The sequence below is a fragment of the Mobula birostris genome, chromosome 2 (genome assembly GCF_030028105.1).
Source record: "Mobula birostris isolate sMobBir1 chromosome 2, sMobBir1.hap1, whole genome shotgun sequence".
In the NCBI taxonomy this organism is placed as follows: domain Eukaryota; kingdom Metazoa; phylum Chordata; class Chondrichthyes; order Myliobatiformes; family Myliobatidae; genus Mobula; species Mobula birostris.
Window position 1 is genome coordinate 83,920,929 of NC_092371.1, and position 27,926 is coordinate 83,948,854.

The 27,926-nt window shown below is 39.2% G+C and overlaps 1 protein-coding gene across 1 annotated transcript in view; it reads left to right on the forward strand.

Moving 5' to 3' along the window:
* LOC140188153 (arf-GAP with SH3 domain, ANK repeat and PH domain-containing protein 1-like) overlaps nucleotides 1-27,926 on the forward strand; it is a 185,484-nt gene that overhangs the window by 138,854 nt on the left and 18,704 nt on the right. Inside the window, exons 15-26 of the mRNA XM_072244143.1 lie at nucleotides 578-711; nucleotides 2,231-2,322; nucleotides 5,054-5,240; nucleotides 6,059-6,144; nucleotides 8,291-8,406; nucleotides 15,321-15,388; nucleotides 17,650-17,757; nucleotides 18,456-18,672; nucleotides 19,832-20,017; nucleotides 22,908-22,968; nucleotides 23,297-23,355; nucleotides 27,125-27,306. Coding sequence (XP_072100244.1) covers nucleotides 578-711; nucleotides 2,231-2,322; nucleotides 5,054-5,240; nucleotides 6,059-6,144; nucleotides 8,291-8,406; nucleotides 15,321-15,388; nucleotides 17,650-17,757; nucleotides 18,456-18,672; nucleotides 19,832-20,017; nucleotides 22,908-22,968; nucleotides 23,297-23,355; nucleotides 27,125-27,306 — 1,496 coding nt within the window. The remainder of the gene's footprint in view (nucleotides 1-577; nucleotides 712-2,230; nucleotides 2,323-5,053; nucleotides 5,241-6,058; nucleotides 6,145-8,290; nucleotides 8,407-15,320; nucleotides 15,389-17,649; nucleotides 17,758-18,455; nucleotides 18,673-19,831; nucleotides 20,018-22,907; nucleotides 22,969-23,296; nucleotides 23,356-27,124; nucleotides 27,307-27,926) is intronic.

Consider the following 27,926-nt stretch of genomic DNA (forward strand, 5'->3'; position numbering starts at 1 on the left):
ACTACATTGATTGGTAAGTAACATACCAGCAAGGAGTGAAAATTAATCAATTAAAAACAATCCCAATTTAACAAGTTGTGAAACTCATATTAGAATTACTGTGGTAGTACTCCTTCTTGGTACAAGAAGCACCTCAAATTCAGGCATTTGGAATTCATACCTGGTTGAAGAGCAAACAGAATGAAACAACCATCTGTGATATTATGACTGGACACTTATTAAAACCATTCAACTGAGAGAAATATAAAGTCTTAAGTGCGCTTTAGCATTCTTGGAAGTAAGCAAAATAATTTATTCAAATTCAGTTCAAAAATTACCTTCACTGCTCAAAATTAATGCATTGGGAGTTTACCAATTGCTAAAATGTGCAATTATATAAAGGTGGGCACATTATTTGGAACTCGATAGATTTTTCTTTTGGCTTGACCATATGAAAGCATTATTAATGTAAATGTTGACTGTTTTGCAGCCTCTCTCACAGCACATTGTGATTCACTTATGTCATTTGAATTTTATTATGCTTTAGTGAGCATTTCTGATAGTTAAATATATTTATTTTCTGCTAATGTCCTCGCAGATCCAACTTGGCTTTCTACCAATCTCGGAATCCTGATTTGTATAGAATGTTCTGGAATTCATCGGGAGATGGGTGTGCATTACTCTCGAATACAATCTCTCTCACTGGACAAGCTAGGAACCTCGGAACTCCTGGTGAGATTCTTCCTGTTTTTTTATTTAATACCCTCTTTTAGAATTCTTTTGTTAAAAGGGAAAGGTGTTCTTTTAAACAACCACCATGCCCCTGATATTTATAGGGACGAACACAGAAGTAAAGGTAAGTTGTTGGCTGTTTGAGCCTATTCTGCTCTTCACTGATCTGTGACCTAACTCTGTGCATTTGATTTTTCATTGAGTACCTTTACAACTCAATTTCAAACGTTAGAAAGACAAATGAGTAGGCAACACAACCCGCCGTGACTCCATCATTCATTTAGATCACAACAGATCTTTTACCTCAACAACTTTCAATTCTCTGGTTTTGACTGCCTCATTTTCACCATGTGTGTCCAGTCCCTATTCACTTCTATCCCCAACGAGAAGATCTTAAAGCTGTCTGTTCTTTTCTCAATAAAGGACCATCCAGTTCCCCTCCACCACCACGCTCCTCTGTCAGTAGGCCTGGTCTCAACAATTTCTCCTTCAGCTCCTCCCCCTTTCAAAACTCAAGGACTAGCCGTGGGTACTCACATGGGCCTCAGCTATGCCTGCCTTTTCATTGGTTACATGAAACAGTCCATGGTCTACGCCTTCTCAGTAAATACTCCCTAAATTTTTCTGTGCCACATTGATATTTCATGCACCCAAGCTGAGCTCGTCAATTTCATCAACTTTGTCTCCAACTTCCACCCTGCTTTTAAGTTCACCTGGTCCATTTCTGTTACCTCTCTCTTCTTTCTTGATCTCCTTGTCTCCCTTCTGGAGACAAACTGTCTACCAATATCTTTTACAAATCTACCAATTCCCATGGCTATCTTAACTATACCTCTTCCCACTGTCTCCGATAAAAATGCTATCTCCTTTTCTCAGTTCCTTGTTTCTGCCACATTTGTTCCCAGAACGTGCCTTTCCCTTTTAGGATATTAGAGATGTCCTCCTCTTCAAAGAACGGGGTTTTCCTTCCTTCACCATTGATGTTGCCCTCACCCGCATCTCCTCCAATTCCCCAACATCTACGCTCACGTCATCTTCCTGCTGTCTTAACAAGGATAGAATTCCTTTTGTCCTCATCCATTCCTCTGTTCTCATGTGTTGGCGTGTGGCCAAGTGGTTAAGGCATCGGTCTAGTGATCTGAAGGTCGCTAGTTCGAGCCTCAGCTGAGGCAGTGTGTTGCCTTGCCTTGAGTACAGAAATTGAGTTAAGAAATTAAGTACAGAATATGCAAGAAATTTTCAGTCAGTAATGGTGAGCTTCAAATTATGTGAGCTCACTAATATATTTAAGACAATTCAGTGTTTTTTTTTTAGTCGATTCAGTTTTACCAAATTAAAAACACAGACAGTAATCTTGAATACTAAATAACATATTATTTCTGAAATTTACTAGGCAGATTAATAATTGGCACGGACAAGATGGGCCAAAGCACTGTTTCTGTGTTGTAGTGTTTTATGACTCTATGGTTGTGTTGGAAGAATTCTGTAAAAAATAAGTCTTGATGTGTTTATGTTGCAGTTGGCCAAGAATGTCGGAAATACAAAGTTTAACGAACTTTTGGAGGCTAGTCTTCCAAGTTTATCACTAAAGCCAAGTACAGACGGTCCCATGTGAGTCAAAAGCAAAAGGAAATTTGAGATATTTAAAAAGCTGTGGATGTTAATTGGTGAAGGCTAGTATGTAACTAAATGCATTTTTTTCACGTTTCATTCTTGTGTTAGCACTGTGCCTGCTTCATGTAATTGCTAATTTATCCTTAAAAGTCCTTTCCTTGGCCATTGATATTTAAAATGGCAGAACACCATAGAATTATTCTGAGTATCCTGACTATTTGCCTGCTATAGAAACATGAATGCCTTTGAATGGAGAAGCCTACATAGTGTGTCCAGTCCATCGTCGGAAAAGCCCTCCCACTATTGAGCACATCTACAAGGAGCACTGCCACAAGAAAGCAGCATTTGTTATCAAGAACCCCCATCATCTTCTCACTGTTGCCATCAGGAAGGAGGTACAACAGTTTTAGGTCCATCAGGTTCAGGAACAGTTATTACTGATCAATCATCAGGCTTCTGAACCAGAGTGGATAACGTCACTCACCTCAACACTGAATAGATTCCACAACCTACAGACTTAATTTTGAGGTCTCTAAGGAATTTTTTTTTTTATTTGCACAGTTTGTCTTCTTTTGCACATCGGTTGTTTGTCAGCCTGTAGCTTTTTTTTAAATTCTATTGCATTTCTCTGTTCAACTGTAAATGCCTGCAAGAAAATTAATCTCAAGGTAGAATATGGAAGTACTAAATTTACTTTGAATTGGAGTTGTTGTTTGCCAGCAAGGTGGTAACAACAGAACATGAGAGATTTGCAAGTTGAACTAGCAGAACAAGTTATGCATTTGAAATCTTTTCCTTTAGTACTTGTACAGAGAAATTTTAGTAATTGTCATTAAAATCCAAATTTACATATATAAAATACCGGAGTAACTCAGCAGGTCAGGCAGCATCAATGGAAAGGAACACACATTCGACATTTCAGGCTGAGACCCATCAACAGGACTATATTGGAATATATTAAAATATTTTATAGCATTTATAACTTTTCAAAGTTCAAAGTAAATTTATTATCAAAGTACATGTATAGCACCATAAACACAAGATTCTGCAGATGCTGAAACGTCAGAGCAACACACACAGTATGCTGGAGGAAATCAACAGGTCACGCAGCACCTATGAAAATGAATAAATAACCGACATTTCAGCCCAGGCCCTTCTTCCTGAAGGGTTTCAGCCGAAATGTCGATTATTTATTCATTTCCAAAGATGTTGACTGACCTGCTGAGTTCCTCCAGCATTTTGTGTGTGCTTTGTATGTATCACCATATACAACCCTGAGATTCATTTTCTTGCAGGCATGCTCAGTAACTCCAATAACCATAACAGAATCAATAAAAGACTGCACCCAACTGTCCAAATATAAAATAAAGGAAAAAAGAAATAATAAATAAATAATATTGAGAACATGAGATGAAGAATCCCTGAAGTGAGTCTATTGGTTGTGGAAACAGTTCAATGATGGGTTGAGTGAAGATGAGTGAAGTTATACCCTCTGGTTCAAGGGCCTGATGGTTGTAGGATAATAACTGTTCCTGAGCCTTGTGGTGTGGGTCCTGAGGCACTTATACTTTCTTCCTGATGGCAGCAGTGAGAAGAGTGTATCCACTATTTTTTTGTGGGATATTCCATTAAGGGCATTCAGTCGATATCAGGTCATGATGCAACCAATAAACGTTCCACCACACATCTGTAGAAGTTTGTCAAAGTTCTAGTTGTCATGCCGAATCTTTGCAAACTTCTAAGGAAGTAGAGGCAGACAGCAAACTGCTTCAGTAATTTAAAATGCTAGAAATCAAACTCAAAAACAGAAATTGCATTCAGCACCAGGCAAGTTATGCAGCATTAATAGGTAAAGAAACACTGCTACTTCAATAGCTAATACCAGGGGTGTATAATTTTAAAGGCAATTGGAGGAACATATACGGAGGATGTCAGAGGTAGGGTTTTACACAGAGATTGGTCATTGCATGGAATGCACTGCCAGGGATGATGGTAGAGGTAGATACATTATAGACATTTTAAAGACTCTTAGAAAGGTAAATGGATGATAAATAAATGGGGACCAATCTGGGAGGGAAGGGTTAGATAGATCTCAGAGTAGATTAAAAGGTTGATACAACGTCATGGGCTGTAAGGCAGACATCCCACCCTGCAAAAACTCATTTCAGGGAGGTAGCACCATCAATTTGCGGGAGACTCCAGGGAGAGGTGGGATGTCTGCAATAGAGTAGCTCCTTAGCAGCTGGCCAGCTAGTTTAAATAACATTAGCTATGCTAATGAATGAATGGCACCTGTTAAACTCACCTCAACACGTCTTTTACAGTCTTAACCCACCATGGGCAATAGAAAAGTCACTGTTGCAAACAGTGCGGCGAGCAACACTGTCATTATTTTTGACCCCTATTAGTCAGGGGTACACTTTAGTCTAGTCTGGAGTGACGTATATTTTATATTTTTTTTGGAACACTCTGCCATGGCGTGCTCTCGCTCGCGCTCTCTCTCTCTCTCGTCGCTCTTGCGCTCTCTCTTGCTTTCTCGCGCTTGCTCTCAAAAAAATTGATTTCCATGATATTGTATGTAATTTGCGGGCATCAGGGAGCCACTATTAATATGCGGGAGACTCCCGGAACTTTCGGGAGAGGTGGGATGTCTGGTAAGGTCTCTACTGTGCTGTGTAGTTCCACGTTCTAAAATCTAAACTAATTGAGATGTTCTGCTATTTTAAAGGACAATACGAAAAGATTACATTGTTTCAAAGTATGTAGAGCGTCAATATGTGAAACAGAGCACTGGCACCCCTGTGACAAAGCTGAATAATTTGTACGTTGCTGTGAAAGGCAAGGATATATTTGCACTGATACAGGCCTATGCAGAAAAAGTCAACCTCAGTGAATCACTGCCATTGTTTGATCAGGTAAGAGTGACAGTGCACAGGAATTATTAACAACTACAGAACAATTTACTGATAGAAAAGTAATATCCATTTATATCATGACTTGTTAAGTTGTAGAGAAACTTTCTCATGCACAAGTAGTTTTTTGATTATTAAGCAGAGAATGTTGTAACAATGCTTTTTTTTTCTTTTTGTATTTACACAGTTTGTTCTCTTTTGCACATTGGTGGTTTGTCCACCCTATTGGGTGTAGTCTTTATTGTGTTTCTTTATATTTATCGTAAATGCCCACAAGAAAATGCCTCTCAGTGTTGTATATGGTGACATATATATACTTCAGCATAAATTTACTTTGTATTTTGCTAAATGACATGATGTTGGTAGTGGTGGCCTGAAATATTCCTGGTTGACATTAATTTGGTTCCACCCATAAATGCCTATAATTTGCTTAAAGAAATAAATAATAATTCAGCTTGAGTGGGAAAGAAAATAAACAGGATGATTTTATCTTAGTATTTGATACTAAAATATGCCATAAGTTCAAGTGCTTCCCAGATATAATATCCTTCACTATGAGAATTCACTAGATATTATGTATAAGTGAATGAGAAGTTAAGGGTTAAAATAAATAAAGATAATTAGTAATTGCAGCAGTGTTGACTACAGGAGCATATTATTATCAATTTACTGGCATAATTTACATATTACTATTTAACTATTTATGGTTCTATTACTATTTATTATTTATGGTGCAACTGTGACGAAAACCAATTTTCCCCGGGATCAATAAAGTATGACTATGACTAAACGTTCTACCTGTATCTACATTTGATGTGCAGGAACCTGGAGAGACCGCCCTTCATCTCGCTATACTGCATGCAGATCGCACCTCCCTGCATATTGTGGACTTTCTTATTCAAAACTGGTAAGTTGGAATTTTCACATTTAGATACATACTATTAAGCGACAGAAGACACACTTGGTATGGTAATATCTGTTGCTTGCAACATGAGAAATGCACTTTGCCTTTTTAAAACTTGCCTGCTCTCCTTTTCCCTTTTCAGGATGTTGTGACGTTATAATTATCCACCAAGCAGACCTCATCTCAGTAGTTGTTGTCATGGGAAATAAATATTTCCAACAGTTGTGCCAGTTTATTTCTTTTCCACCATGGCATCATTGAGGAATGTCCTTTTCTGTAATTCTGTATTTTATTTTCCTTTCTCCAAAGAAGGTAGGTGTGGAGAAGGACTTAAGAAAGGATCTCTGAGGCAGCAAGAAGTGTACACAGAGTCCATAGCTTTTGTGATGTGCTGAGCTGTGTTCACAGTTCTCTGCAGTTGACCTGTGTTAATGTTGAGAACCTCCAAACTATAACATCAGGAACACATATCCTCCCGGGCCAAGGTGCAGAACACAGTACATGCAGTTGAGGGGTGTCCACTTAGAACAGAGCTGAGGAAAAGTTCTTTAGCCAGAGGCTGGTGAATCTATACAATCCATAGCCACGGATGGCAGTGCAGCACAAGTCATTGAGTATATTTAAGGCACAGGCTGATAGGTTCTTAATTATTCAGGGTGTCAAAGGTTTAGGAGAGAAGGCAGGAGATTTGGTTTGAGAGGTATAATGGAATGGTGGAGCGATGGGCTGAATGGCCTAATTCTGGTCCTATGTCTTATGGTCTTGTGGCCTACACACAGCTCAGAGCACAGGTAGTTACAATACATTCATAAAAATTAACATTAGCACAAGTCCCTGAATGGCATAGCTTGAAAGTTAATGGTGCATGAAATGTTACCCTGGAGCTAGGTTTCTGCAGGAGCAAGTATGCAGGAGTTCATTATCTTGTGCTGGTTCAGCCAAAAATGAAGGCAAACGAGCCTTTCATACGTGGCCCCTATTTGCTTCATCCAGAACAACCTGACTAACAGGAGAACTAAGCCTCAGCTTGAGGCCCTCACTATGAAGAGGAGAAACTATGGATAGCAGTGCCAGAAAATTGCACAGCTTTGTGGGCCGAAGGGCCTTTCTTGTGCTATAGGTTTTCTAAAATACGGATCTGGGGAGACTGCTTATGAGAGGAGTTCACTCTGATGGATTCTCTTAAGCATATTCTCAATATGTATTTATTATTTATTATTATTATTATTGGTTGTAATTGCACAGTTTGACTATTTATGCACATTGATTATTTGTTCATCTTTGTGTGTTGTTCTTCATTGATTTTATTGTGTTTCTTTGTACCTACTGTGAATGCCTATAAGAAAATGAATCTCAGGGTAGTAATGGTAGGATATGGTAATTATTAACTTCAGGAGAAGGAAACTGGAGGTCTATGATCCAGTCCTCATTGGGGGATCAGAGGTGGAGAGGATCAGCAACATTAAGTTCCTCGGTGTTATCACTTAGGAGGATCTGCCCTGGGCCCAGCACATAAGTGCAATTATGAAGAAAGCACGGCAACACCTTTATTTCCTTAAAAGTTTGCAAAGATTTGGCACAATGGTTGTTTGCCCGTCTTGTTGCGTGCAGTCTTTCATAGAACATAGAAAACCTACAGCACAATACAGGCCCTTTGGCCCACAAAGCTGTGTCGAACATGTCCTTACCTTAGAACTACCTAAGCTTACCCATAGCTCTCTATTTTTCTAAGCTCCATGTATCCATCCAGGAGTCTCTTAAAAGACCCTATCATTTCTGCCTCCACCACGGCCGCCGGCAGCCCATTCCACGCACTTGCCACTCTCTGCGTAAAAAAATGATTCTGTTATGGTTCTTGGGTTTACTGAGTATGCCCACAAGAAAACAGATCTCAGGCTATATATGGTGACATAGTATATGTACTTTAATAATAAATTTACTTGGAACACACTGCTTTACAGGTACCATACCTGCTCTTGCATCTACCAATGTGGAACTAAGGAGAAATGCTCACAGTAACCTCAAAATATGTTTATTTACTATAATAAATTTATTTTATTATTCCTCACATGCTATCCAGAGTCTGTAATCTGGAGAATGGATGACCTATCCTGATATATCCCATTTGTGTAACATTTCTTTATCCCAGTGGGAACCTCAGCAAGCAGACGGCGAAAGGAAATACAGCCATTCATTATTCCTGCCAACTCAATAAAACAGAATGCCTCAAACTCCTTCTGAAAGCCAAGGCCAACACCACTATTTGTAAGTACTGCATCATTCAGTTCATTGATTTATGTTTTAACTATCTTACATGTCAGATATTACTTTTGAGTTGATTAGTTTATATATTAACCACCTAATTAATTCAGACATCTTTTCATCAATTTCAAATTATCTTCCTAGTAAATCACATTATTCTTACTGTTAGATTAATTCTAGAACAGGGGTTTCCAACCTTTTTTACAGCATGAACCAATACCATTAAGCAAGGGGTCCATGAACCCCAGGTTGTGAACTCCTGTTCTAGCATTAGTGAGTATTTTTAACTTCTTTCTTTATTTAAAAAGACATGAAATCTGTTAGAAGAGCATTTTTCTTGTTTTTTTTCATGTCTTGGCCATCTCTTCACCATATTTCAGTTGATTTGTCCAAGTATGGCAATGTTCTTCATTAGACCATGGGGCAGTTATTTGGAAGACTTTCTTTCTGAGCTAATCTTAAAACTCTTTTGCAGGGCATAAATGAATGTGATAGGGTAGGTATTTGTCCGTAGTCTATAATAATGTAATTCAGTATTCATTATTGTGGGTATGCTATGTTGGTGCCAGAATATGTAGCGACACCTGCGAAATTTTGAGTCTCTTGCATTACCCTGCTTCCAAACTTCAATTCCATTAACTTTAATTATATTTAATTTCAGGGTCAGACTAAAACTCAGACTTAGTCCACAATTTATAGTCAGCATTGAAGAAATGTTGAAGTCCACCAGTGGCTTTACAAAATATTCCCGATTGAGATTCATTGTTAATTGGTAGCTGCTTCTCCTTCTCTGACATCTGTTGCCCCCAAGTATGGGAGTCCCTGGCATCCTGGCATTCAACAATAGTGAAAGAACCAAGCTGGTTGAGAAAATTTCACACAAGCAACATTCAAAGAAGCAAAATTCACAATGTATGCTAAACAAAGATTTAATGTGTTTAAAATAAAAATTTGATTAAGGCAGTCAAAAATACCATAAGAAAATGTTTTAAAGTAGAGTTAATTATGTTTCAAAAATCCTTAAATTTTTAAAATACTTATCTAAAAACTTGCAAAGACCAATAAGAAATACTGCATGTAAAGGTGTGATATATCGCTGAAAGGAACTTCAGTTTCCCTGTTTAAACTGCTTATGTATGGAAATCCCTAACTAACTGGCAGTTTTGTAATTTAATATAATCAGTAAATTTGCTGGCAACCCTCAAGCAATTATTAATAGTAGTTTCAATGCTTATTTGGTGCAACTCTTGAAGAGCAAAAACTAATCACAAAAAATGAAGGGATTCCCTTCATTTATTTGAGATACTATACCGCTTAATTGGGACAGGAGACTGTTTCTAACTAGCGTCAGTCATAGAAACATAGAAAATAGGTGCAGGAGTAGGCCATTCAGCCCTTTGAGCCTGCTCCGCCATTTATTATGATCATGGCTGATCATCCAACTCAGAACCCCGCCCCAGCCTTCCCTCCATACCCACTGACCCCCGTAGCCACAAGGGCCATATCTAACTCCCTCTTAAATATAGCCAATGAACTGGCCTCAACTGCTTCCTGTGGCAGAGAATTCCACAGATTCACCACTCTCTGTGTGAAGAAGTTTTTCCTAATCTCGGTCCTAAAAGGCTTCCCCTCTATCCTCAAACTGTGGCCCCTCGTTCTGGACTTCCCCAACATCGGGAACAATCTTCCTGCATCTAGCCTGTCCAATCCCTTTAGGATCTTATACGTTTCAATCAGATCCCCCCCTCAATCTTCTAAATTCCAACGAGTACAAGCCCAGTTCATCCAGTCTTTCTTCATATGAAAGTCCTGCCATCCCAGGAATCAATCTGGTGAACCTTCTTTGTACTCCCTCTATGGCAAGGATGTCTTTCCTCAGATTAGGGGACCAAAACTGCACACAATACTCCAGGTGTGGTCTCACCAAGGCCTTGTACAACTGCAGTAGTACCTCCCTGCTCCTGTACTCGAATCCTCTCACTATAAATGCCAGTATACCATTTGCCTTTTTCACCGCCTGCTGTACCTGCATTCCCACTTTCAATGACTGGTGTATAATGACACCCAGGTCTCATTGCACCTCCCCTTTTCCTAATCGGCCACCATTCAGATAATAATCTGTTTTCCTATTTTTGCCACCAAAGTGGATAACTTCACATTTATCCACATTAAATTGCATCTGCCATGAATTTGCCCACTCACCCAACCTATCCAAGTCACCCTGCATCCTCTTAGCATCCTCCTCACAGCTAACGCTGCCCTCCAGCTTCGTGTCATCCGCAAACTTGGAGATGCTGCATTTAATTCCCTCATCCAAGTCATTAATATATATTGTAAACAACTGGGGTCCCAGCACTGAGCCTTGCGGTACCCCACTAGTCACTGCCTGCCATTCTGAAAAGGTCTCGTTTATTCCCACTCTTTGCTTCCTGTCTGCTAACCAACTCTCCACCCACACCAATACCTTACCCCCAATACCGTGTGCTTTAAGTTTGCACACTAATCTCCTGTGTGGGACCTTGTCAAAAGCCTTCTGAAAATCCAAATATACCACATCCACAGGTTCTCCCCTATCCACTCTACTAGTTACATCCTCAAAAAATTCTGAGATTCGTCAGACATGATTTTCCTTTCACAAATCCATGCTGACTTTGTCCGATCATTTCACCGCTTTCCAAATGTGCTGTTATCACATCCTTGATAACTGACTCCAGCAGTTTCCCCACCACCGACGTTAGGCTAACTGGTCTATAATTCCCCGGTTTCTCTCTCCCTCCTTTTTTAAAAAGTGGAGTTACATTAGCCACCCTCCAATCCTCAGGAACTAGTCCAGAATCTAACGAGTTTTGAAAAATTATCACTAGTGCATCCACTATTTCTTGGGCTACTTCCTTAAGCACTCTGGGATGCAGACCATCTGGCCCTGGGGATTTATCTGCCTTCAATCCCTTCAATTTACCTAACACCACTTCCCTACTAACATGTATTCGTGTAGCTGTTAACACTACACCGAGCATAGAGTGAACAGTTTTTAAATAGCATGAATTGCATGTTTTTGAGTTCAAAAAGCAGTGATTTTTGTCACTGATAGTTGGCGAGAAATAAGCATTAAGACAATTTAGAAAATTTAGAACCGTTTTGCTCACTATGGTTTCAAGCATTCAGTCTTGGAGATGCTGGAAACGGCCAGGAGTGAAAATCAAATGATTTCACTACTTCAACAAGTTAGGGACGATGAAAAGTTTGGAAGTATCAACAGTTATCTTGAATGTGACAATGAAAATGAAGATTTGGAGCATGCAATCGTCCAAAGCATGGTATGAAGGCATTCCATTATCTGCATTAGGTGTTAGAATATGGCAACATATTCCTCTGGCGATAACTACTAGCAACTACAGTTTTGTAGTACTGTAGTAATATTGTTAGTGTTCTAATTTGTTCTGTATTTCATTTAATTACATAATTTGTTTCTCAGTTAAGTGGTAGTTTGTATTTTTAAAATGTTTTTAACTATTTCCATGAAACTTTGACTAATTGGGGCAGCTGGTTAATTTGGCCAAAATGTACAGATCCCATTGTGTCCCAATTAACTGGGATCAACTTTGTTTTCAATATGTTGCATGCAATATCCCTGTTATATTCTACGCCTGTTTTGGAAGGGGAACATAACGAAGAGAGAATAGTTTCTGGCTATTAATTTTTTAAAGGAAGCTGGTTCATGCACTGAACATTTCATTCATCCCTGCAGATAATTTCCAGCAAGTAAATATTAAGTAATTAGTTCACATTGGTGAACGGATGTACAAGCTAATTGACTTCAATTTCCCAGATCAACAGGAAAAGGAGCATCTTTTATCAGGATATACAAAATGCTTTCATTCAAAGCGTACAGAAGATCAAATTAGGTAATTGAAAAATTCACAAAAATAAAGTAAGACATTGAAAATGAATCCAAGCTAATGTGCTCACTGTGGATCAAATCAAATCAAATCAAACAGCCAATGAGTCAGCTACCTTGAGAAAATCCAACAAATGTGTATTGATTAAATATTAAAGAAACATGAAATCCATAAGCAAAACCCTATTGATGCTAGAAATCTGAAATATAAATATAGGGTACCATGGTAGCATAGCAGTTAGTGCGATGCTATTATAGCCCTAGGTATCAGAGTTCAATTCCAGTGCTGTCTGAAAGGAGCCTGTACGTTTTCCCCGTGAATGTATGGGTTCCCTCTGTTCTGGATGCTCTGGTTTCCTCCCACAGACCAAAGATGTACTGAAGGTTAATTGCTCATTGAAAATTGTCCTGTGATTAGGCTAGGGTTACACAGGTGGGTTGCTGGCGATGCAGCTGTTTGGGTCAGAAGGGCCTGTTCTCTACTGCATCTCAAAATATTTTTAAAAAGCACAAAATGAAGCAAATACTTAACAGATCAGGCAGTATTTGTCAGAACAAACATCGTCATAAACACTGTCCATAAATTTGCCGATGACATCACTGTGGTCGGCAGAATCTCAGATGGTGATGAGGAGATGTACAGGAGTGAGATGGATCAGCTGGTTGAGTGGTGTCACAACAACAACAACCATGTAGTCAGTGTCAACAAAATGAAAGAAATGATTGTGCGCTTCAGGAAGGAGAGGTTGATGAGAGGACACACACCAGTCATCATCAAGGTGTCAACAGTGGAAAGAGTGAGCAATTTCAAGTTTCTGGGTGTTAACATCTCTGAGGATCTGCTTGGACTTAATGTATTGATGCGATAATGGAGAAGGCACACCAATAGCTACCTTCTTTAGGAGTTTCAGGGGATTTGGTATAATACTAAAGACTATAGCAAATTTCTATAGCTGTACCATTGAAAGCATTCTTACTGGTTGCATCACCATCTGGCATGGAGGTTCCAAAGCACAGGATCGGAAAAATCTGCAGAGTGTTATACACTCAGCCAGTTTCATAATAGGTACAACCTTCGTCAACATTGATGATATCTCAAAAGGTGATGCCTCAAGAAAATAGCATTCATTACTATCAGCCTTCATCACCCAGGACATGCCCTCATCTCATTACTACCATTAGGGAGGAGGTACTGGAGCCTGAAGACTCACATTCAATGTTTCAGGAACAGCTTGTTCCTTGTTGTCAGCAGATTTCTGAATGGTCCATGAAGCAATGAATACCACCTCACTATTCCTCTATTGCAATATTAATTTATTTAACTTTTTTTTTCTAACTTAGTAATTTTCTATGTATTGAACTGTACTGCTGCTACTGAACAACAAATTTCATGACATGTCAGTGATAATAAACCTGATTCTGATCTATTATTTCATCGGAACCGATTTTATTAAATGAAAACAGTTTCATTTGGTATAGTGGGAGATCATACGTAGGAATTAATATGTCCTGCAAATATTAGCAAGTTTAAAGGAATTAACATGACTCTGATGTTAAAATTTCTATCACAACAGTTTAGTCACTATGCTAACACGAGGAAATCTGCAGATGCTGGAATTTCAAGCAACACACATAAAAGTTGCTGGTGAACGCAGCAGGCCAGGCAGCATCTCTAGGAAGAGGTACAGTTGATGTTTTGGGCCGGGACCCGTCGTCAGGACTATTTGTCCAGGAATAATGGATGCAACATTAGTTGGTTTCCATTTCATGAGACAAAAACAATCCTTTGTAAAAGGAATGATTCTGAAGTTTTGGAAAACAATGACTGACGCCTTCATTACTGCCACCTACAATGTAGGGATCAATACATGTGGAATATATGCAGAAATGTGGCACAGACATAGAAAAAAAATATGATCTTATTGTCTGGCGGAGCAGACATGCCCTCCTGTTTCTCACCCCATGGCTATTCAGTAACAAAACTTCCAATATTTCTGTCTATAATCGTTCATATAAAATGATATTATTGCAAATCCTTAAAGTGTGACATAAACTAAAATACAAATTTAACCTTAGAAAATTACAGCACATTTTAATCCATGTCGTTCTATACCAGAAGGACCTGATGAATAAATGGTACTGTAACTCATTTTCAAGATTCTAGATTGTTTGTCATTCTTCAGTACACACGTATAGGTGAACTAAATGATTGTTACTCGGCACCCGATGTAGAATAAGAAAAAAGAAACACAATGAGCATAAAAAACACAATAAATATAAATGCATGCAATTAGTTTATGTACATAGGCTTTATGTACATAAAGTGATGCCAGGTACAGGGGATTTATTGATAACAAAAGAGATAGTGTGGAATCTCTTGAAGAATATTTGGGTGGACAAGTCCCCAAGTTATTAAGAGAGGCAAAACATAAGGCTGCTAGGGCTTTGATCCCTTCATGTCCCTTTTAACTGCAGGCAAGGACTGGAGGACTGGCAAGTAATTAATGTTCCTTTGTTCAAGAAGGGAAATAAGAATAATCCTGGAAATTATAGACCAGTGATTCTTACATCAGTGATAGGGAAGCTCTTGGGGAGGATTCTTAGGGATAAGATTACAAGCATTTGGAGGCAGCATGGTAGCGTGATGGTTAGCACAACGCTTTACAGTACCAGTGACGTGGATTCAATTCCCGCCACTGCCTGTAAGGAGTTTGTACGTTCTTCCCGTGACTGCATGGGTTTCCTCCGGGTGCTCCCGTTTCCTCCCAGAGTCCAAAGATGTAACAGTTTGTAGGTTACTTGGTCATTGTAAATTGTACTATGATTAGGCAAGGTTTAACTCAGGGGTTACTGGGCGGTGCAGATAGAAGGGCCTGTAGGGCCTGTTCCATAATGTATCTCAATAAAATGAAATAAAAATAATTAGGGACAATCAACATGGCTTTGTGTGAGGGAAGATCATATCTTACTACTTGTTTGATCAATCTGTTCCTGAAGTTTGTGTTTAATTCTCAAACAGCAAATGAAAATGGAGACACTGCAATGGACATTGCTCGAAGACTGAAGCACCAACACTGTGAAGAGTTGGTATGAAATTAACATATTCATACAAAAATAAACTTAACTTCCCTGTTAACACGTGATAACTCTCTTCAATAGTTTATCAACTATTTATCTTGGTTGAAACACTTCTCAGAATCTTCTTTACTATGTTGTCAACGATAAGATGAGCCAAACGTTAATCAGTCATTTTGAACTGGTAACACAGGGTGGCATGGAAGCACAATGGTTAGCATGGTGCTTTACAGTACCAGCGAATGGGGTTCAATTCCCTCTGCTACATGTAAGGAGTTTGTACATTCTCCCCCTGACCATGTAAGTTTCTTTCAAGTGCTCCAGTTTCCTTCCACTGTCCAAAGCTGTACCCTTTAGTAGGTTAATTGGTCAGTGGAAAACTGTCCTGTGATTAGGCTGTAGTTAAACCAGGGGTTACTGGACAACGTGGCTCAAAGGGCCAGCTGGGCCTACTTTGTGCTGTATCTCAATAAAAAATTTTTAAAAGTTGCTTTTAATCAATGTTGAATAACTGGGGAAACCAGTTCCAAGTCTGGTCAACAGATTTTGTTTTTCAATGGATATTGATTTGAATTTCTGGCTTAATATACACATTAAGTTAGTAATAGCCAGAATTAATCAATATTTCAATTAGATGATTGGATCTATAGACCTCAAATGAACGAATTCCAATTCTCCTGATTGAAGTTAGTTATTGAAACTACATAAAATAAATAGTAGTAATATTTTAGTATTAGTGATGAAGCATCTTAAAGTACTTTGTACGGTGAATTTATTTTTGAAGTACACCAATGCCTTTGAGCGTAAGATCCTACAAAAGGTAGTGGATTCGGCCCAGTACGTCATGGATAAAGCCCTCGCGACCCTTGATCACATCTACATGAAACTTTGCAGTAGAAAAGCAGCATCCATCATCAAAGATCTTCACCACACAGGCCATGTTCTTTTCTTGCTGCTACTATCAGGTAGAAGGTACAAGTGCCTCAGGATTCACACCATCAGGTTCAGGTACAGTTACTACCCCTCAACCATCAGGCTGTGAACAAAAGGGGGTAACTATACTCCTCCTATTTCTGGTGTTCCCACAACAGAAGATCTCACTTTAAGGATTCTTTATCTTGTTATTTAATGCTCTCATTATTTATTGCTATTTATTCAAGGTTGCATATGCATGGTTCCTGTTTACATCATTGATCCTGTTTACATTTACTGACTACAGATTTGCTAAGTATGCCCACAGGAAAGAGTCACAGGGTTGTATGTGGTGACACGTGTGCACTCTGATAATAAATTTTACTTTGACTTTACTTTAATTCTGATTCTCAAGGTGATGAGGTAAGTGGAAAGTTGAAGAGCGAGAGAGAAAGAAAGCAAAAGTCACAATTTAGCTTCGCAAAAAAAGGTTAGTTAATAAGCATAACAAGAATACACAATCATCAGAAAGAAATTGACTAATCAAGTCCAGTCTTTTAGTTTGTTTAGGGATAAAAATTGATCAAGTTGCCAAATGGAATGCCAATTTTCTTTGAAGTTTTCCTGCGGGATCATTTACATTCAGAATCAGGTTTATTGTCACCGACATATGTAGTGAAATTTGTTCTTTTGTAGCAGTAGTACAGTGCAACACAAAAAATTACCATAAGTTACAACAAAAAATTAAATAGTGCAAAAAGAGTAAAAGTGAGGTCGTATTCATGGGTTCATTTTCCATACATAAATCTGATGGCGGAGTGAACGAAACTGTTCCTGAAACGTTGAATGTGCATCTTCAGGCTCCTGTACCTCCTCCCTGGTGGTGGTAATGAGAAGAGAGCATGTCCTGGGTGGTGAGGGTCCTTCGTCGTGGATACCGCCTTCTTGAGGCATCACCTTTTGAAGATATTCTTGATAAGGTTAATGCCCTTGATGGATCTGGAAAAGCACAGAATAAGTTACACAGCATTCAATATCATCCACTGACACTGTAGCATTTCTGATATAGGTCACCAACCATTATAGTCAAAATTCCAATAGTAATATCTGTTTAGTTACATTTGTGAAGGAAAATCTTGGGAAACTTAGTAAATTTATTGAATTTACTAAGTAAATTTATTGAATCCAAACATACGACTAGGCAAAATAACAGTTCAGCATGGACTAAGTAGGCCGAAGGACTTTCTTCTGTACTGTAGTGCTCTATGACTCAATGAATATTGATTGTGTTCAAGTGGATATTAATGTTTGAAAATTATTGAATGTCTAAATATCATAATATTTGCCTTTTTGTTTCAAAGTTGACACAGGCAAAATTAAACCAATTTAATCTCCATACTAACGTGGAATATGAGTGGCGACTGGGAGCGGAAGATATATATGAGAGTGATGACGATCTAGATGAAAAGGTTAGTATACTAATTTACAACCCTATCAACTTGTATTGCCATTTTCAGGGAGCTATGGACTTGTACCAGAAGATCCCTCTAGCATGATTGGATTCTCGTCATTCTCATTCTCTCCCTGCTTGTCTAGTTTGTTCTGATCCACAGTGGCTGCCTTCCCTCTCGAACAATTCTATTATTTACAAAGTTCTATTTTTTATACAAGAAATGAGGAGTGTTTGATGGCTGTGGGCCTATACTCGCTGGAGATTAAGAGAATGATGGTGGGGGAAGGGGTGCTGTTGATCTCATTGAAACCTATTGAATATTGAGAAGACTAAATGGAGTAGATCTGGAGAGGATGTTTCCTATATTGGGTGATCTATGACCAGAGGGCACAGTCTCAGAATAGGGGGACATCCCTTTAGAACAGAAATTAGGAGGAATTTCTTTAGCCGGGGGTACTGAATCTGTGGAATTCATTGCCACAGATGGCTGTGGAGGCCAAGATATTGAGTATATTTAAAGTGGAGGTTCATAGGTTCTTAATTAGTCAGGATGTTGATTACACAAAGAAGGCAGGAGAATGGGTTTGAGAGGGATATTAAATCACCCATAATGAAATGGTGGAGCAGACTTGATCGGCTGAATAGCCTAATTTTGCTCCTATGTCTTATGGAACCTTAATGTTACGTAAGGCTTCTGTTCCTCTTTACTTACAGCAGGGACCTTTTAAGAAAGAACGCACTCCTAGGCCATATAGCTGTTTCCAGCCTGCCAGCACTTCCCCTCGGAGCCTGGAAAAGCCTAATATGGCAGCCACCAGTCGGGACTCAACCTACCTGCCACGAAGGACCGGTCAGCCGCGCACTATGGAATTGCAGCTTCCCTCTCCTTCATCAGAGTGTCCACCTATTCCTCCCAGAATCCCCATCAGAGGTTTGGAATGAATGAGTAATAAATCTGTTAGCTAATATGTATTATGTTGCATGATTAATATTGAAATTGTTAAATGTGTACAAGGATCTTTGATTTTAAATCCATACACTGCTGGATATGTGTGTCTGATTTGTCATTTTGATCATTTAACTAACACTTCCTTAAGCTGTAGAATTCCTTCACTGGACATTTACTAAGCCTTTCCTCCCTTAAGGCAGCTCTTGAAAGACAACTCTACCAAAGTTTTAGGAATTTACCTACGTCAAATTTCATTTTATAATGCTCATCTGAAATGCCTTGAGAACATTTTCTGCTCAAATCTCTGTAATCTTGGGTGTTGTTACTATTGTTGGTTTCCAGAAATTACTTAGAGCAGTTTTTGAATTCATTCATCGGATGCTGGTTCATCATCCACCCTTAATCACCTACTCCTGAACTATATCTTCTCAGAGTCAGAATCGGGTACTGCCATGATTAAGTTAAATTAAATAAGTAGTGCCAAAAGAGAGCAAAAAATAGTAATTAGGTAGTGTTCATGGGTTTGTTCATTGTCCATTCAGAAATCTGATGAAGAAGCTGTTCCTAAAATGTTGAGTGTGTGTTTTCAAACTCCTGTACCTCCTTTCCTTTTTTTTAACCTTTTTTGCTAGTTACGGATTTTTGGATCCCACAACCCAATTTAACTTTATAGACACACATATACTTCTTGCTGTAATTTACGGTTTTTATTATTCTGTACTGCAATGATTCGGATTGTAATTCCTAGAATTGCATCTTGGAGCATGTAAGGATAGCAGATCAGTGAGTCAGATAGGATTTTAAAACAGTGTTATAGGTCTATATACAGTGCCGATATAAAATAATTTATTATGGTTTTGCTTTTTAATTATTTGCATTTAAATTGGTTATTTGGCATGATGGAAATTAAACATGTTCTTGGATCATTACTTCAACCCTTTGGCTGCTGGTCCAATGAACTAGCCACAGTTGCTGTGACCATCCTGTACTTGAATCTTAAAGCTTCTGCTATCAAAATGTCAAATCCATTATCTTAAAAGTTTGTAATGAATGATACATTACAATGCAATTCAGTTTTTTTAATGGTTGACATATATGAAAACTATTAATTCAGAGTAATGTGAAACTTGTTGTTTGGTAGCTCCAAGTGTTCCACCGCCTCCACCCCCACCGTTTGCTCCTGCAACAGCAGCTTTTATCTCTGAAAGACCATCAATGAAGAAGCGGCCACCCCTACCTCCACTTGTAATGAAGCATAAACGCACCCTATCCGAACCTACACCAGCTATGCCTCCTAGCCCGCTAAGTCGCAAGCAGCCCTTATCTGGTATGTTTTGTAAACAGATGATTCCCATTTTTACATTTTCTAAAGAAATTATTCTCATTTTCATTTATACTGGGAAACTTAAAGAAGAGTGTATAAATTTAAATGTTACTCAGTGGTCACTTTATTAGGAACACCTGTACATCTGTTCATTAATGCGAATATCTAATCAGCCAATATATGGCAGCAACTCAATGCATAAAAGCACGCAGACATGGACAAGAGGTTCAGTTGTTGTTCTGACCAAACTTTAGGATGGAGAAATATATATGATCTAAGTGACTGACTGGGGAATGATCGTTGGTGCCAAATGGGGTAGCTTGAGTATCTCAGAAACTGCTGGTCTCCTGGGATTTTCACGTACACAGTCTCTAGAGTTTATAGAGTATGGTGCGAAAAACAAAAAGGTTCCAGTGAGTGGTAGTTCTCTGAGCGAAAATGCCTTGTTAATGAGAGAGGTCAGAGTGGTTCAAGCTGACAGGAAGCCGACAATAACTCGTATAACACCATGTTACAACAGTGGTGAGCAGAAGATGCATACTGAACACACAACACATTGGACCTTGAAGTGGATGGGCTACATTAGCATAAGAATATACCGACATATACTCAGTGACCAGCTTATTAGGTCCACACACACAAAATGCTGGGGGAACACAGCAGGTCAGGCAGCATCTATGGAAAAGAGTAAACAGTTGATGTTTTGGGCCAAGACCCTTCTTCGGGACTCAGCCCGAAATATCGACAGTTTACTCTTTTCCATACATGCAGCCTGACCTGCAGAGTTCCTCCAGCATTTTGTGTGTGTGTTGTTCAGGATTTCTAGCATCTGCAGATTTTCTCATGTTTGTGATTTGCACCTTATTATGTACCTCCTGGTCCTAATAAAGTGGCCCCTAAGGTCACTTCAGTTTAGTGGTGCCATATTTTGTCATCTGGGCCAAAGTCAAAGTTTATTCATAACCCTTCTTCTTGGTAATCGAAGCAATTGAGAGTGGTATTTTCAAAGTGTGTTTTTATTCGTGTAAAATACTAAGGATTCTTGTTCAGCATCTGTAAAAGTAGAAATGAGATACTTGCTATTTCTTTCCATTTTGAATCAAGAAGACTAAATGTTCTCAGACTTGCAAGAAATTAGTGTTTCTATGCACTTTAAAGTGGAATCTAATATTGAGGTGTATTAGTGCACTAGGTGTATTGTGGCACTCAGCGTAACTCTTTACAGCACTAGTGATTCAGGTTCAATTCCCACTGCTGTCTGTAAGGAGTTTGTACAGTCTTTCTGTGATCACTTATTTTTCGTCCTGGTACTCCAGTTTCTACCCACAGTACAGGACCTACGGTTTAGTGTGAATAGGAGCCTCGATAGAGTGGATGTAGAGAGGATGTTTCTTATGGTAAGACTAGAGGACATCACCTCAGAATAGAGGGGCATCCTTTTAGAACAGAGATGAGGAGAAATTTCTTTAGCCGGAGAGTGGTGAATGTGTGGAATTCATTGCAACAGGCACTTGTGGAGGCCAAGTCACTGTGTATATTTAAGGCAGAGGTTGATAGATTCTTGATTAATCAGGGCATGAAGGGATGTGGGTGGATTGCAGGAGATTGGGGCTGAGAAAAAAAATGGGCTAGCCACGATGAAATGGCAGAGCAGACTTGATAGGCTAAATGACCTAATTCTATTCCTATAACTTATGGTCTTTTGGGTTAGTAAGTTAATTAGTTACATCGTTATAATTGGCCAGTGCAGACTCATCGGACTGAAAGGGCCAGTTACAGTGCTACATCTCATTTTTAAAAAAATAAGAGACCTTATTCAGCTCAATGTCAGCATACATATAATGAGAGAAACTCAGTAGTGTACAATCACAAACAAGAGAAAATCTGCAGATGCTGGAAATTCGAGCAACACAGTAAAGCCGCTGAAGGAACTCAATAGGCCAGGCAGCATCAATGGAAAAGAGTATAGTCGACGTTTCAGGCCGAGACCCTTCATCAGGGCTGGAGAAAAAGATGCAGAATCAGAGTGAGAAGGTGGGGGGAGGGGTGGAAGAAGCACAATGTGATAGGTGAAGCTAGGAGGGGAGGAGGGATGAAGTACCAGTGCTCAGTCTGCCAGAAAAAAGTGGGATCTCTCAGTAGCCACCCATTTTAATTCCACTTCCTATTCCCATTCCGACATTTCAGTCCATATGCCTCTTCTACTGTCATGATGAAGCCACACTCAGGTTGGAGGAGCAACATCTCATATTCTCTCTGGGTAACCTCCAACCTGATGACATGAACATCGATTTCTCCAACTTTAGGTATGCCCCCCCCTTCACCATTCCCCATTCATTCCCCATTAAGGATAAGATCTCCTTAGCTGCCCATCACCTCCCTTTCATGCTCCTCCCCCTTTTCTTTCTTCCATGGCTTTTCCTGTCCTCTCCTATCAGATTCCCCCTTCTCCAGGTCTGTATCTCTTCCACCAATCAACTTCCCAGCTCTTTACTTTACCCCTCCCCCCCTCCGGGTTTCACCTGTTACCTTGTTTTTCTTCCTCCCCTCCCCTAACTTCTAACTCTGACTCCTTGTGTTTTTTTCTCCAGTCCTGATGAAGGGTCTTGGCCCTAAACGGTGACTGTTTACTCTTTTCCATAGAAGTTGTCTTTCCTGCTGAGTTCCTCCAGCATTTTATATGTGTTGCAGTAGAGTACAATGAATATTTCACTGGACACCTCATATAGAAGACAAACCTTATTTAACTGAGTTTGGGCATTTTGAATGATATAGTCTGTACATGTAAGAGTTTGGCTGCAGAAATGTTTAAAAAATCATTGTCAATGTATTATCAATGCAACTTAAACCCTTAGGCTCCTTCACATATTTTCTGTTATTCCTTAATGTTTAGATTCTACTCCGCCACCTAGTCCATCTGCTACTATGGTGGATAGATTTTCACCAAAATCAAGGTCGGATATTAAGTTTTTTGTTTTACTGTCTTGCTGTCCTTAAATTTAATTTTGTTATATCACAAAATACTGTATGTACTCACACAGTGTTTGATCTCAAAATGTCTGCTTTGATTTTATTTTGCATTCAGGAGAAAGTACTCATTTAGCTTGAAAGAGTACTAAAGTTACATATATAGTTTACCACAGATTTCTTGCATAGACTTTACTTTTGAATGTGTTAGTGTAAATAATTGAAGTTTTTTTATTGAGTCTACAACCCCAGTACAATGTGGCTAAAATTGTCTAAATCTATGTTGTGTTCTCTTTTATTCCCTTCCATTTTCAGTATTGGTTCTCCAAAACTCTCACCTGGTCTTCATTCTCTCCCAGAGTTACCAGAGACAGGTAAGTTGGTTTTTTCTTGTTACATGTACAGAGGTACAATGAAAAACTTTATTTTGCATGCCACCATACGTATCATTTCATCACATTAGTATATTGAGGTAGTACAAAGGAAAAGTAGTAACAAAATGTAGAATAAAATGTTAACAGTTATAGAGAAAATACAGTGCAGGTAGACAATCAATTCTCTGGGGCCAAGGTGCAAAATACGTATATATAGTCATACACAGCACATATAGATCGTAACCATATCTGCTGTCTGTGACTATATGTACTGTGTTTTGCGCCTCGGCCCTAGAGGAACAATGATTTCTTTAGCTGTATACATGGTTGAATGACAATAAACTTAAACTTGAAGGTAACAAGCTAGATTGTGAGGAAAATAATCCATCTTATCAGAATCGGGTTTAATATTACTGGCATATGTTGTGAAATTTGTTGTCTTTGCAGCAGCAGTACAATGCAACACATAATAATAGAGAAAAAATGTGAATTACAGTAAAAAATATATGTTAAATTAAATAAGTTGTGCCAAAATAAAAATTTTTGAAAATGATGAGGTAGTGTCCATCGATGTCCATTCAGAAATAGGATGCCAGAGGTGAAGGAGCTGTTCCTGAATTGTTAGTGTGTGCCTTCAGGCTTCTATACCTCTTTCATAATGGTAGCAATGAGGATATGACATGTCTGCGTGTTGGGGGTCCATTCTGTAGTCTTATAGCACTGGGATAATAGTTGTCCTTGAGCGTGATGATACTTTCCAGGTAAAGACTGCACGTTAACTGTAAACAGGAAGCTTTGCTCCAATACCTTTGCATATCATACATTCAGTAAATTACAGGTTATATTCCACTGGGCATTTGCTTCTTAAGTCTGGAGTACTTGCAACTTGGACATCCTTTAAAAGAAGGAATTGTATTATAAATAGAGAACTAAAAAGTGAAAGAAAAATACTTAGAAATTTTGTTGAATTTCAAATATTTCAAATGTCATTAGAAACGGGGATGGTGCCGGAGGATTGGTGTATTGCTCATGTTGTTCCATTGTTTAAAAAGGGTCCTAAGAGTAAACCTAGCAATTATCGGCCTGTGAGTTTGACGTCAGTGGTGGGTAAATTGATGGAAAGTATTCTTAGAGATGGTATATATAATTATCTGGATAGACAGGGTCTGATTAGGAACAGTCAACATGGATTTGTGCATGGAAGGTCATGTTTGACAAATCTTATTGAATTTTTTGAAGAGGTTACTAGGAAAGTTGACAGGGGTAAAGCGGTGGATGTTGTCTATATGGACTTCAGTAAGGTCTTTGACAAGGTTCCACACAGAAGGTTGGTTAGGAAGGTTCAATCGTTAGGTATTAATATTGAAGTAGTAAAATAGATTCAGCAGTGGCTGGATGGGAGATGCCAGAGAGTGGTGGTGGATAACTGTTTGTCAGATTGGAGGCCGGTGACTAGTGGTGTGCCCCAGGGATCTGTACTGGGTCCAATATTGCTCGTCATATACCTTAATGATCTGGATGATGGGGTGGTAAATTGGATGAGTAAGTATGCAGATGATACTAAGATAGGTTGAGTTGTGGATAATGAAGTAGGTTTTCAAAGCTTGTAGAGATTTAGGCCAGTTAGAAGAGTGGGCTGAACGATGGCAGATGGAGTTTAATGCTGATAAATGTGAGGTGCTACATTTTGGTAGGACTAATCAAAATAGGACGTACATGGTAAATAGTGGGGCATTGAAGAATGCAGTAGAACAGAGGGATCTAGGAATAATGGTGTATAATTCCCTGAAGGTGGAATCTCATGTGGATAGGGTGGTGAAGAAAGCTTTTGATATGCTGGCCTTTATAAATCAGAGCATTGAGTATAGAAGTTGGGGTGTAATGTTGAAATTGTATAAGGCATTGGTGAGGCCAAATTTGGAGTATTGTGTACAGTTTTGTTCACCAAATTATAGGAAAGATGTCAACAAAATAGAGAGAGTACAGAGAAGATGTACTAGAATGTTACCTGGGTTTCATCACCTAAGTTACAGAGAAAAAGTTGAACAGGTTGGGTCTTTATTCTTTGGAATGTAGAAGGTTGAGGGGGGACTTGATAGAGGTATTTAAGATTATGAGGGGGATAGATGGGGTTGACGTGAATAGGCTTTTTCCATTGAGAGTGGGGGAGATTCAAACAAGAAGACATGAGTTGAGAGTTAAAGGGCAAAATTTTAGGGGTAACATGAGGGGAAACTTCTTTACTCAGAGAGTGGTAGCTGTGTGGAACGAGCTTCCAGCAGAAGTGGTTGAGGCAGGTTTGATGTTGTCGTTTAAAGTTAAATTGGACAGCTATATGGACAGGAAAGGAATGGAGGGTTATGGGCTGAGTGCAGGTCGGTGGGACTAGGTGAGAGTAAGAGTTCGGCATGGACTAGAAGGGCTGAGATCGCCTGTTTCTGTGCTGTAATTGTTATATGGTTATATGAATTTTATTCATTCATAGTTATATGCCATGTCATATGACATGGGCGATCATGGCCTTTCCAAGACCGTGATGGTTCTTGGTAAATTTTTCTACAGAAGTGGTTTGCCATTGCCTTTTCTGGGCAGTGTCTTTACAAGACGGGTGACCCCAGCCATTATCAGTACTCTTCAGAGATTGTGTGGTGTCAGTGGTTGCATAACCAGGACTTGTTATATACACCAACTGTTCATACGACCATCCACCACCTGCTCCCATGGCTCCACGTGATCCAGATCAGGGAAGTTGAGCAGGTACTACACCTTGCCGAAGGGTGACCTCAGGCTACTGCGAGGAAGGAGCACCTTGCACCTCCTTTGCTGGAGGTGTATCTTCACCCTGCCACGTATCAAGCATGAATGCAGAATGTTTGCATATTTGTCAAAGGCATCAACAGTCTTCTAGTAGTTCAGCTGACTGATTTCCCTTTCTGTACAAGCCTGGACAATGAGCATGACAAAAGGGTTTTGTATTGTAATCTGGTTTCCCAAGGCATCCTTTTAGACACCAAATAAGAATGAGAACATGGACAACATATTGATTCTAAGGCTTTACTTACTTGGGCCGTAGCTCCCAGTGGAGCATAGGCCATCAATGAACTCCCATCTCCATTGTCCAAAGTCAATGGTATGTTTGGAGTTCATCAATGTTTCTGTAATCCATTGTATCCATTGTACTGGGGATGGGCTTATACAGCTTCACCAGAGCCCTGTTGCCCAGCCTTATCCGTTTCCACCTCTTATAATGTAAGGTTGGACTTTGAGAAACTTTACTGCTATAACTTTCCTCTTTAGTTCAGAAATGGAGGTCAGTTTTGGCAACTGGTCATCCAACTCAGCACAGATGAGGTCTTGAGCCAAAAGTCCACAACATAACGTGCATATTAACAGTATCATTTACAAATCACTTGTATACGTAGGTGAAGGAGTGGGGGTTGGAGGGGTATGGGTCAGAGATAGGAAATCGGGACTAGCTTTGTGAGCACCATGGTTAGCATGGACTCTTTGGGCTGAATGGCCTCTACTTATGTTGTATGATTCTCTCATTCAGAACCACAATAGGTGGTACATGTAACCATTAAGTCACATTTGCAGCCTTAATGGGCAGTCATAAATACAGCTGTTTTCCAGTGTGGACAGATTAGAATACTTTGCATTTTGATATTTTTACTTGTATGTTCCAAGTTACCTGCATTAAAAATCAGAAAGCATTGTACAAGTATAGAATGTTCTAATTTGTGACTTCATTAAATACCTTATTTCCTAGCTGTTCCAAAGACATCAGAACAAATCTACTCCATACCCAAAAAATCCACGAATACTTCAGACGTCAGTCAGAAGTCACCATGGTCCACTGGTTCACCATTAAGACCTCCACTCGCAGAACAAAACAATGATACTTATGCCGTGCCAGGAAACCCAGTACCACTCCCTCGTAAAGCAAATGTGGTAAGAAATTTAATCAGTCTTTGTGAAATAGTAAAGAATTAATTGAATTAGCAATGTGGTTGCATTACTATTCTGTTACGTCCTGAAGAGTTGAATTGACTTTAATTCTCACATCCTTCACATACATGAGGAGTAAAATTCTTTACACTGCGTCTCTGTCTAAATGTGCAATGTGCAATCATAGTAATTTATAATAATTTATAATAAATAGAACAGTCAATGTAACATAGAAATACACTTAAATCAGTGGTGAGTTAATCAGTTTGATGGCCTACTGGAAGAAGCTGTCCCAGAGCCTGTTGGTCCTAGCTTTTATTCTGCGGTATCGTTTCCTGTATGGTAGCAGGGGGAATAGATTGTGGTTTGGGTGATTCAGGTCCCCAATGATCCTTCGGGCCCTTTTTTTCACACGTCTTTGTAAATATCCTGAATCGTGGGAAGCTCACAACTACAGATGCACAGGGCTATCCGCACCACTCTCTGCAGAATCCTGTGATTAAGGGAGGTATAGTTCCCATCCCAGGCAGTGATGCAGCCAGTCAGGATGCTCTCAATTGTGTCGCTGTAGAAAGTTCTTAGGATTTGGGGGCACATACCAAACTGAGGGCAATATATCTAGC